Below are 12,688 nucleotides of genomic sequence, written 5' to 3'. Positions count from 1 at the left end.
GCAGATGTTGGCTTAATATCGTCGCTAAACTGCTGTGAAGAGAAGTTTAAGTTGGCGTGTAAGCCAAATGGCACGGTGGTTTTTAGGAGGAGACGATTTTTGGTTCCCATTTTCGTCTCATCACCTCTTCAGCCCTATATTTATTTGGGAACAGACGATATTGACGACCGGTAAGGTGAGGATAAAGGCGTCTGGTAAGGAGTCGATAAAAGCGACTGGTAAGGTGAGGATAAAGGCGACGGGTGAGGAGTCGATAAAAGCGACTGGTAAGGAGTCGATAAAAGCGACTGGTAAGGAGTCGATAAAGGCGACGGGTGAGGAGTCGATATAGGCGACGGGTGAGGAGTCGATATAGGCGACTGGTAAGGAGTCGATAAAGGCCATATAGACGATCGGTAAGGAGTCGATATAGACGACGGGTGAGGAGTCGATATAGACGACAGGTGAGGAGTCAATATAGACGACGGGTGAGAGGTCGATATAGAAGACGGGTGAGGAGTCGATATAGACGACCGGTGAGGAGTCGATAGAGGCGACTGGTAAGGGTCGATCGGGGCGACTGGTAAGGAGTCGATAAAGGCGACTTGTAAGGAGTCGATAAAGGAGACAGGTAAAGAGAGAGATAGAGGTCGACATAGAAGACAGGTGAGGAGTCGATATAGACGACTGGTGAAAAGTCGAAATAGGCGACGGGTAAGGAGTCGATATAGGCGACTGGTAAGGAGTCGATATAGACGACGGGTTAGAGGTCGATATAGAAGACGGGTGAGGAGTCGAAATATGCGACGGGTAAGGAGTCGAAATAGGCGACGGATGAGAAGTCGATATGGGCGACTGGTAAGAGGTCAATAAAGGCGACTGGTAAGGATTCGATAAAGGCGACTGGTAAGAAGCCGATATAGACGACTGCTAAGGAGTCGATAAAAGCGACTGGTAAGAAGTCGATAAAGGTGATTGGTAAAGAGTCGATAAAGACGACGGGTGAGGAGTCGATAGAGGCGAAGGGTGAGGAGTCGAAATAGGCGACGGGTAAGGAGTCGAAATAGGCGACGGATGAGAAGTCGATATGGGCGACTGGTAAGAGGTCAATAAAGGCGACTGGTAAGGAGTCGATAAAGGCGACGGGTGAGGAGTCGATAAAAGCGACTGGTAAGGAGTCGATAAAAGCGACTGGTAAGGAGTCGATAAAAGCGACTGGTAAGGAGTCGATAAAGGGGACGGGTGAGGAGTCGATATAGGCGACTTGTAAGGAGTCGACAGAGGCGACTGGTAAGGGTCGATCGGGGCGACTGGTAAGGAGTCGATAAAGGCAACTTGTAAGTAGCCGATAAGGGCGATTGGTAATGAGTCGATAAAGGAGACAGGTAAGGAGTCGATATAGACGACGGGTGAGGAGTCGATATAGACGACAGGTGAGGAGTCGAAATAGGCGACGGATGAGAAGTCGATATGGGCGACTGGTAAGGAATCGATAAAGGCGACTGGTAAGGGTCGATAAAGGCGACTCGTAAGGAGTCGATAAAGGCGACTGGTAAGGAATCGATTAAGACCACTAGTTTGGAGTGTCGATAAGGGTAAGCCGTCGATAATGACGACTGGTAAGAAGTCGATATAGACGACTGGTAAGCAGTCGATATAGACTACTGGTAAGCAGCCTCACTGACTGGTAAACAGTGAGTTTTGAAGATCGTCTAGGTATTTTGAACCTTAAACCACTGTGTGCCCAGAATTGCGGATGACATACTGCCACACCACAACAATCAACACGAAAACCGTTCAAAGTTAATTGCAAGTTCAGCTCGTTATGGCTTCAACTAAATCGAGTACCGCGCAGAGATTTATTTTCTGCCTCTGTCGCCGACAACTTTTATTTTCTTTTCCGACCTAGCTATCTACCTACCAACAACCCAACGACTTCTTTCGTTTGGCATTTCTTTTACGGTCGGTGAAATTTCAAACAGGTTCCTTTCGGTCGTTTGCGCATAAATACCTACTTGGCGCGATCTGAGCATTGATAGAGAATTTTTCGAATGTCTGCACCTTTCTACGATCCTCGGCAATAATCAATAAAAAAAATGGCATTGCAATGAGTGAGTGTAGCGGCAATGTGGAGTGAAGTGAATGTGGCCGACAATTGCCACCATCAACAACCAAGCAGCAATGATGATGTTGAAGGTGCAGCAAATATGTTGAGGATGCTGCCGCTGCAATTAATCATTACAACAATACCTTATTTTTTTTTTGTTGCTTTACTGCAACTCCATACTGCAACCAGTTGCTGCATGACTTTCCGAGACACAATGCCGTTCGGCCAAACGAGCGAAGTTCAGTTCAGCAGTTGATGTTTTTATTTATCGCTGATGACCTAGAATATTGCAATAGCCGATGCGTCGGTCGATCGGTCAGCATTAATGCTAGTCATGCAGGACACAAGTTTTTTTATTTTCTTTGGGTTCGGATGCAACGACAGCTGTTGTAGCTCGCGTTTCTTTTTTGCCTCATTGTTGCCGGTCATAATAATCAGTGATCCAAAGCCGGTAATAATGATCTTGTCACTTTCTTGTTGTTGTCATCTTGAATGCCTCTTTGTGTTGCTGTTGTTGTTGCTTAATCACCAACACCATGCTCACATTCCGTTTTATTGGATTTACTGGCTGGTAGCTTGATTGCGGCTGTTACAATAAAGCGTCCATTGGTCGCCGAAATTTTGCAGCTTCTTACAGGCTTGATTACTTTCTTAGTAGTCAAACTTTGTCTGTCGGTCCGTCCGTCCGTCTATGAGACTGCGTAGCATTGTTGGTCTCCCGGTTTCACTCTCTTTGGCCAATGTCTTTCACTTTTGTTTTCTTTTTCCTCTTTCAACTTTCAATTAGGCAATAAATCTTCGACACACTCCCAAAAAAACAACACAGGGGACCCGGTTGCCATTGCACCAGCTCAGCTCGGAGCATCATCATCGTCATCATCTTTGCGTGTTGGAATGATTGCACCGCTGCAACATGTGAATGCCAAGATCAAAGCAAAATGTGCGAATCAAGCGGAATATCAATTTGCATGATCGACAATTGTTTGTGCGTCGAAGAGACTTGGATGTTTGCTTTCTTCTGCTTCTGCTTCATCCGAAGACCAAGGTACGACTTGAAGTCTTTGTGATTTCCGCAATATGTAATTTGTGTTGCATGGCGTTGTTCGGCGTGCGTGTTAGAGGAAAATTACATTAGCAGAGGGCAAGGGCTTTGAGGAAATGCGTTTCACTTCATGAATGCGCCTAAAAGGGCGATGAAAGCTATGGCGGATGTAAAAACAAAAGGTTAATGGGAGCACAGGTGTCCTCAGCGCCAATGATGGAAACAATTGAGGGCATCTTATCTGCATTAGATTAGAATTATTTGCATCGGTGATAACCATTTCGGAAATGGTATCTGGCTACTCTATCGTAGAGGGCATCTGTCTTCATCTACTCCACCGTAGATGACATATGGCAACATCTACTCTACTACCTACTATCACATGTCACCTGGCGTCATCTACTCCATTGTAGATGTCACCTGGCGTCATCTACTCTATTGTAAATGTCATCTGGTGTCATCTACTCTATTGTAGATGCCGCCTGGTGTCATCTACCCTATTGTAGATGCCACCTGGTGTCATCTACCCTATTGTAGATGCCACCTGGTGTCATCTACCCTATTGTAGATGCCACCTGGTGTCATCTACCCTATTGTAGATGCCACCTGGTGTCATCTACTCTATTGTAGATGCCACCTGGTGTCATCTACTCTATTGTAGATGTCACCTGGTGTCATCTACTCTATTGTAGATGCCACCTGGTGTCATCTACCCTATTGTAGATGCCACCTGGTGTCATCTACCCTATTGTAGATGCCGCCTGGTGTCATCTACCCTATTGTAGATGCCGCCTGGTGTCATCTACTCTACTGTAGATGTCACCTGGCGTCATCTACTCTACTGTAGATGTCACCTGGGGTCATCTACTCTACTGTAGATGTCACCTGTGGTCATCTACTCTACTGTAGATGTCACCTGGGGTCATCTACTCTACTGTAGATGTCACCTGGGGTCATCTACTCTACTGTAGATGCCACCTGGCGTCATCTACTCTACAGTAGATGCTACCTGGCGTCATCTACTGTGGAGTACCAGTCGTCTATCCCTACTCCTTCCCAGTCGTCTATCCCGACTCCTTCCCAGTCGTCTATCCCGACTCCTTCCCAGTCGCCTATATCGACTCCTTCCCAGTCGTCTATATCGACTCCTTACCAGTCATCCCGACTCCTTCCCAGTCGTCTATCCCGACTCCTTACCAGTCGTCTATCCTGACTCCTTCCCAGTCGTCTTTATCGACTTCTTCCCAATCGTCTACATCGACCCCTTTCAGTCGTCTAAACGCCTCCTAATCAGTGTCTATCCCGACTCCGTACCAGTCGTCTATATTGACTCGTTACCAGTCGTCTATACCGTCTCCTTCCCAGTCGTCTATATCGACTCTTTACCAGTCATCCATATCCACTCCTTACCAGTCGTCTTTCCCGACTCCTTACCAGTCGTCTATCCCGACTCCTTCCCAGTCGTCTATCCCGACTCCTTACCAGTCGTCTATCTTGACTCCTTCCCAGTCGTCTATATCGACTTCTTCCCAATCGTCTATATTGAGTCCTTCCCAATCGTCTACATCGACCCCTTTCAGTCGTCTTTATCGCCTCCTAATCATTGTCTATTCCGACACCTTACCAGTCGTCTATCCCGATTCCTTACCAGTCGTCTAGGCCGACTCCTTCCCAGAGTCTACATCGGCTAATTCCTAGCCTCCAATATTTACTCCTTCCAAATCGTTTATAAGTCCGACTCCTTTTACTCTACATTAGATTTCACGTGAGCATATCTACTCTCTGGTAGGACACTTAGTAGGATTCTTAGATAGCACCTTCTCCTCATTCTTTGAAAAAAAATCTTCCATTTATTTTTGAATTTTTTATTAAATTATTACATTTCAAAATCCCCAACAAGCCTTCTTATTCCTCGCCATCATTTGCCACACGTCGCTTGCCCTGGCTCTTGGCTGCCCATGCCGGTACACTGAGCAGACCCCACACTGGTATTATCATCATGATAAGCATGCTGCCACCGCCGAAAATTAATTTTTGCATTGGTGAAAAGTGAAATCTTGGCGGTCCACATATGGGTGCTAGGCAACGTTTCGGTATTTCCACAGTGACTTTATTTTTTGGCCTTAGCCATGAGGATGCCGCGGTAGTCGGGGGTAAAAACATGTTTGCGAATTATGTTTTGTTTTTTGCGTTTTAGAGGATGTTTTCTTTTTTTTTTTTTTGTTTCTCTGTTGTCAGGTTATTTTCCTCTCTGGACAATGGCGATGACGACAATGTGCCACAAAATTTCTATTTGACAAACATTTCAAATGGCAAAAGCTGCCAATTTTTCATTTTTGTTTGATGATGTTTGTGTCAATGCCGTTGTGATTTTCTTGGAAATTTCAGGGTGACATGTTGGTGTCATAACATGTTCGACAAAGGTTTTTAGAGGTTGTCTAAGTGGATGGTGGTTTGAATTCATCTCTCTTCTTTTTCTTATTTGAAATGTTTTTTTTTTTTGTTTTTCATTTCATGGAGATTGGAAATTTTGAAAGGTTTTCCATATCGGATTCTTATTCCAAACCCATTTTCCTATTCGAAGTTGGAATCTGCATTAGCCTAGTTGTTAAAAAATATATTTATAAATTGATAACTTCATCTTTCGAAATTAATGACAATGACCCACACAATCGACCGACCAACACTTTCCCCTTCTCCATTCTCTTTTCACAATAATTATCGGGTCATTTGTAATCACTAAATATCCCAAAGACAGAGAATTAACTGGGTGACATAATTCCAGATGGTCGGCCCCTGCCTGCCAGCCAGCCATGGGGCTCATGTTGCATAAGTGCCAAAGTGCTAGCTGCCACAGAAGATGAAGAAGAAATGACAAATGTCATCATCTGGGAATGACAACAATATCACGTATTCCCCAAGTCGGGCGCATTACAAACTAAGCGGTTTAATTTTGCGTGGGGTGAATGGAATTGAATTTTTACAAAAAACACACAATTCAAAAAAAAAACAAAAACAGCTTCGATAATTAATTCTCATAATTGAGTGAAACGAACGCCAGCAGTCTCCGACCACAAGTCTTGGCTGTTGGTGATGATGGTGATCATCATCAATTGTTTGATAATCCCATGTGTGTGCTATGGAATTGATTGTGTGTGGGATAGTGTGTGTGTGTCGGGTAATGAATGATCTTTACGTTAAATTAAAACATTAATTTATTTACAGCTTTTTTTGTGTGGCTTAATAAGGAAAATTCAGGTGATAAGTGTGGCAAAGAAAGATTCGATAATCAGCATTTAGTAAGATTGCAAGCATATGTTACCCAACAAGTTAGGGAGTCAGAAATATAAAAAATAAATGCAAGAAGGAATTTTAAAAATCCTGTCCTTTGGAAAAAAATATTCTTTAAAATATCCACGTCTATTGGTCCTTTGAAAAAATATTCAATAAAAAATCCACGTCTATTGGTCCTTTGAAAAAATATTCATTAAAAAATCCACGTCTATTGGTCCTTTGAAAAAAATATTCTTTAAAAAATCCACGTCTATTGGTCCTTTGAAAAAATATTATTTAAAAAATCCACGTCTATTGGTCCTTTGAAAAAAATATTCCTTAAAAAATCCACGACTATTGGTCCTTTGAAAATATATTATTTGAAAAAAATATTCTTTAAAAAATCCATGTCTATTGGTCCTTTGAAAAAATAATATTTGAAAAAATATTCTTTAAAAATTCCCCGACTATTGGTCCTTTGAAAAATATTCTTTAAACATTCCCCGACTATTGGTCCTTTGAAAAAATATTCCTTAAAAAATCCACATCTATTGGTCCCTAGGAAAAATATTCTTTGAAAACAAATATTCTTTAAAAAAATCCACGTCTATTGGTCCCTAGGAAAAATATTCTTTAAAAAATCCAAGTCCATTAATCCTTTGGAAAAAATATTCTTTAAAAAATCCACGTCTATTGGTCCTTTGGAAAAAATATTCTTTAAAAAATCCACGTCTATTGGTCCTTTGGAAAAAAATATTCTTTAAAAAATCCACGTCTATTGGTCCTTTGGAAAAAATATTCTTTAAAAAATCCACGTCTATTGGTCCTTTGGAAAAAAATATTCTTTAAAAAATCCACGTCTATTGGTCCTTTGGAAAAAATATTCTTTAAAAAATCCACGTCTATTGGTCCTTTGGAAAAAATATTCTTTAAAAAATCCACGTCTATTGGTCCTTTGGAAAAAAATATTCTTTAAAAAATCCACGTCTATTGGTCCTTTGGAAAAAAATATTCTTTAAAAAATCCACGTCTATTGGTCCTTTGGAAAAAATATTCTTTAAAAAATCCACGTCTATTGGTCCTCTGGAAAAAATATTCTTTAAAAAATACACGTCTATTAGTCCTTTGGCAAAATGTACTTTAAAAAATCCACGTCTATTGGTCCTTTGAAAAAAATATTCTTTAAAAAATCCACGTCTATTGGTCCTTTGGAAAAAATATTCTTTAAAAAATCCACGTCTATTGGTCCTTTGGAAAAAATATTCTTTAAAAAATCCACGTCTATTGGTCCTTTGGAAAAAATATTCTTTAAAAAATCCACGTCTATTGGTCCTTTAGAAAAAATATTCTTTAAAAACTTCTTGTTCTTTTTGGAAAAGTATCCTTTGAAAATGCACATATTTTGGCCCTGTTGATCCTTCAAACTTACCCATGATGAAATACAAAAACAAAAAACATTTGTTACTATAACATCTTGCAACATCTAGAAAAGGAACACAATCGGAATATATATATATTCGGAGAAAGTAGTTGCAAAGATGGTAGGTAGCTAAGTAAACTCTTCTAATGATTTGGTTTGATACACAGACAGAATTATACAAGGCTATAGTAGGTCCCTAGAATGCCTATAAACAAATATAAATATTACAAAGACATAGATACATATTTACAAAATATCAGAGAACAGAATTCATGGGATGTGTGTGTGTGTCTTTAGCCAGGATTTGAGGAGTCCTGTCGTTGTCTATCGTCTGTTCCAGTGGCGGTTGTGGTCTTACTCGGGCCCGGCTCATCTTCTGCCACCTCGAGTTTATCCTCTTCCCGTAATGCCTCCTCCATCAGCAGTGTTTGTTCTATAATACGACTGCGAGCCTTTTTAATGGCCGATAAGCGTTCGGCAAGCTTGGGGGAAAATCAAAAAAAAATTATTCTGGATTTCATAACAGGATTCGGGTGGTACCTACCATTTCATTTGTCACCGTAACACCTAACCTGGGATTTGAAACATTAAACGATGCCTGGCTGAGACGCTCCAATTCCGCCTCCAATGTTTTGTAGTCCAGCCACATGCTACGCTGGGCATTCAACATCTCCAATTTGTCCTGATACAGTAGCTGAATGTGGGTTTCCATCTTTTGGAATTTCTCTCGATTCTCGGCATCTGCCTTCAGTTGTTGCTCCTTCCATTTGCGAAAGGAGTTAAGTAACTTCTCCGATTGTTTGCATATTTCCTGTTCGTTTCTGCAACAAGGGGACAACATGTCACACTGGAGATTATTACAATGATGGAGTTGTGGATTTTTATTGGGAGAATGTCCTCCTAACAATACTCACTCATAGGCCTCCTGCAGACGTTTGTAGTCCTCGGTGAGATTTTTCAATTTTCGTTTCGTATCATAGTGCTCCTCCTTGAGGCGTTGCAACTCCTCGGCATGTTTCAGATCGTTTGTTTTCATTATATTCGTTTGATCGCGCATAACATTATGTGCCGTGTAGAGCTCCTTTTCAGTTTTGGCCAATTGTTCCTGCAAACTCTTTTGGCGACCCATAACAATGGCTTCCTTTTCCTTCAGGGCCAACACTTCGTCGTGCAGCAGCTTGCGCTAGAATAAGGGAAGAATATCCTGGATAAGATTTCAAGAAGCAACATACGTGGACTTTTTAAGAAATTCAATAAAGCACCGAAAGGACATGGATTTTTTAATGAATTTTTATTTCAAGGACCAACAGGAGGGTACTTTTTTTTGAAAATATATTATTATTATAGACCAATAGACTTGGATTTTTTAAAGAATATTTTTTCAAAGGTCCAAAAGACGTGGATTTTTTCAAGAATAATTTTTCAAGGACTTACAGACGTGGATTTCTTGAAAAATATTTTTTCAAGGATGTGGATTTTTTAAAGAATAATTTTTCAAAGGTCCAAAAGACGTGGATTTTTTCAAGAATATTTTTTCAAGGACTTACAGACGTGGATTTCTTAAAAAATATTTTTTCAAGGATGTGGATTTTTTAAAGAATATATTTTCAAAGGACCAAAAGACGTGGATTTTTTAAAGAATAATTTTCCAAAGGTCCAAAAGACGTGGATTTTTTAAAGAATTTTTTTTCAAGGACATACAGGCGTGGACTTTTTAAAAAATATTTTTTCAAGGATGTGGATTTTTTAAAGAATTTTTTTCAAAGACATACAGGCGTGGACTTTTTAAAAAATATTTTTTCAAGGATGTGGATTTTGTAAAGAATTTTTTTCAAAGACATACAGGCGTGGATTTTTTAAAAAATATTTTTTCAAGGATGTGGATTTTTAAAAGAATTTTTTTTTCAAAGACATACAGGCGTGGACTTTTTAAAAAATATTTTTTCAAGGATGTGGATTTTTTAAAGAATTTTTTTCAAAGACATACAGGCGTGGACTTTTTAAAAAATATTTTTTCAAGGATGTGGATTTTGTAAAGAATTTTTTTCAAAGACATACAGGCGTGGATTTTTTAAAAAATATTTTTTCAAGGATGTGGATTTTTAAAAGAATTTTTTTTCAAAGACATACAGGCGTGGACTTTTTAAAAAATATTTTTTTTAAGGATGTGGATTTTTTAAAGAATTTTTTTTCAAAGACATACAGGCGTGGACTTTTTAAAAAATATTTTTTCAAGGATGTGGATTTTTTAAAGAATATTTTTTCAAAGGACCAAAAGACGTCGATTTTTTAAAGAATAATTTTTCAAAGGATTAAAAGATGGATTTTTTAAAGAACCAATAGACGTAAATTTTTTAAAGAATATTTTTTCAAAGGACCAAAAGACGTGGATTTTTTAAAGAATATTTTTTCAAAGGACCAACAGACGTAAATTTTTTAAACAATATTTTTTCAAAGGACCAAAAGACGTGCATTTTTTAAAGAATAATTTTTCAAAGGACCGAAAGACGTGGATTTTTTAAAGAATAATTTTTAAAAGAACCGAAAGACGTGGATTTTTTAGAGAATAATTTTTCAAAGGACCGAAAGACGTGGATTTTTTAAAGAATAATTCTTCACAGAACCAAAATATTTTTTCTAGGATGTGGATTTTTTAAAGATTTTTTTTTCACGGACCTACAGACTTTTTAAAAAATATTTTTTCAAGGATGTGAATTTTTTAAAGAATTTCTTTCAAGGACCTATACCCGTGGACTTTTTAAAAAATATTTTTTAAGGATGTGGATTTTTTAAATTTTTTTCAAGAATGTGGATTTTTTCAATGACGTGGATTTGTTAAAGAATATTTTTTAAAGAGAAGCCTTGTTTTCAAGGATTTCTTCCAATTCCTTCCTTCCCTCTCAGAACCTCCTTTCACAGGATAAGGTACTTTTAAAGCCTTTAAATGTATTCATATCTTCAGAATATTCTTGGAAAAGATTTTCAATGTTCGACGATTCACATGACCTGAAGTGGCTTCTAGACTACCTCATGTCTTAGATTTTATTGAAACCATTACTTTTGTAAAAAAATCAACATACCTCCAAATTATGTTCATGCTGCTGCCTTTCCATTAGCTGAAACCGTTCATTCAACACCGTCAACTGAGCATTGGCTGTGCGCAGCTTCTTGGCCTGGTCTTCAAAACTCTCCTCAAGACTATCGTATTTTTTGGCCAAATCTGAGCGATGGACTTCCTGCGACTTCAATAAACCGGCTAAACGTTGGGCCTGTGAGGCCAAATCAGCTGGGAGGAAAAAATTTTGAAACAACATTAAATTTGAAAACAAAACCTAAAAGTGCTCCCCTTACCATTTTTCCTTTTACTCTCATTCAGTTGCTCGTTGAGTTTTCTCGTCTCCGAATGCAGAAAATATTCCTGCCTTTGCGACTTATCTAACTCCTTGGACATTGTGTCGAGACGTTTTTCTAAATCCGTGACTCTTTGTTGATTACTACAGCAGGGGCCTGTAGGAGGAGTTTGCTTAGCGGTAGCATGGGGTAGGGGATTGGCACGACAGGATTCATAGGCCGTTGGATTTTGGGAGTTGTGATGATTGAGAACGGCCGTCAGGTGTAGGATGTGTTGTTCCCGATCCATAATCGCTTTCTTAAGGTGTTGTATTTGGCATTTGAGAGCATTGTTCTGAAATTAAAGTGAGAGCATTTTTCTTTATTACAGATTGCAATTTAATTGAAAATATTGATGATCCTTGAAAAAATATTTAAAAAAAAACCACAACTACTGATTGTCTTTGAAATTGGTTTTTTGAGAAAATCCTCTACTATTGGTAATCCTTAAATTATATTTTTATAAAATCCACGACTTTAGGTAGCCCTTGAAAAGATATTTTTAAAAAATCCACGACTTCAGGCGGTCTTTAAAAAATATTTTACAAAAATCGTTGACTTCAGGTGATCTTTAAAAAAAATATTTTAAAATTCACCACGACTTATGGAGGTCTTTAAAAAATATTTTTAAAAAAATCCACGGCTTCAAATGGCCCTTAAAAAAATATTTTTGAAAAATCCGCAACTTCAGGTGATCCTTAAAAAAATTTTCCAAATAATCAACGTCTATTAAAAATTCTTGACAAATTATTTTAAAAAAATCCGCGACTTGAAAGAATATCTCCAAATAATCCACGTCTACTAAAAACCTCGAGAAAATATTTTTTAAAAAATCCACGACTACATATGGTACTCGAAAAATATCTCCAAATAATCCACGTCTACTGAAAATCCTCGACAAAATATTTTTAAAAAATGAAAGGAAAAATATATTTTTAAAAAATCTACGACTTCAGATGCTCCCTGAAAAAATATTTTAAAAAAATCCATGACTTTAGATGGCTTTTGAAAAAATATTTAAAAAAAATCCATGACTTTAGATGGCTCTTGAAAAATTATTTTTAAAAAATCCACGATTTTATATGACCCATTAAAAAATATTTTTAAAAAAATTAACGAACTTATATGACCCACAAAAATCCACGACTATAGATGGCCCATGAAAAACTATTTTTAAAAAATTCACGACTTTATATCACCCTTGAAAAAATATTTTTAAAAAATCCACGACTTTACATGACCCTTGAAAAAATATTTTTAAAAAATCCACGACTATGGATGGCTCTTGAAAAAATATTTTTAAAAAATCCACGACTATGGATGGCTCTTGAAAAAATATTTTTAAAAAATCCACGACTCTATATGGCCCATGAAAAACTATTTTTAAAAAATCCACGACTATGGATGGCTCTTGAAAAAATATTTTTAAAAAATCCACGACTCTATATGGCCCATGAAAAACTATTTTTAAAAAATC

General features: G+C 38.1%; 1 protein-coding gene across 1 annotated transcript in view; it reads right to left on the bottom strand.

Moving 5' to 3' along the window:
- Positions 1 to 7,878: 7,878 nt before the first annotated feature.
- LOC101895792 (myosin-13) overlaps positions 7,879 to 12,688 on the bottom strand; it is a 32,110-nt gene continuing 27,300 nt past the window's right edge. The window contains exons 14-18 of the mRNA XM_059123914.1: positions 11,173 to 11,506; positions 10,902 to 11,107; positions 8,736 to 9,004; positions 8,366 to 8,642; positions 7,879 to 8,303 (exon numbers count right to left, since the gene is read on the bottom strand). Coding sequence (XP_058979897.1) covers positions 8,115 to 8,303; positions 8,366 to 8,642; positions 8,736 to 9,004; positions 10,902 to 11,107; positions 11,173 to 11,506 — 1,275 coding nt within the window. The 3' untranslated portion in view covers positions 7,879 to 8,114. The remainder of the gene's footprint in view (positions 8,304 to 8,365; positions 8,643 to 8,735; positions 9,005 to 10,901; positions 11,108 to 11,172; positions 11,507 to 12,688) is intronic.

The sequence above is a fragment of the Musca domestica genome, unplaced genomic scaffold (assembly GCF_030504385.1).
Source record: "Musca domestica strain aabys unplaced genomic scaffold, Musca_domestica.polishedcontigs.V.1.1 26, whole genome shotgun sequence".
NCBI classification, from domain to species: domain Eukaryota; kingdom Metazoa; phylum Arthropoda; class Insecta; order Diptera; family Muscidae; genus Musca; species Musca domestica.
Note: the sequence above shows the minus strand (reverse complement) of the source record. Positions and strands in the feature narration are given on the sequence as shown.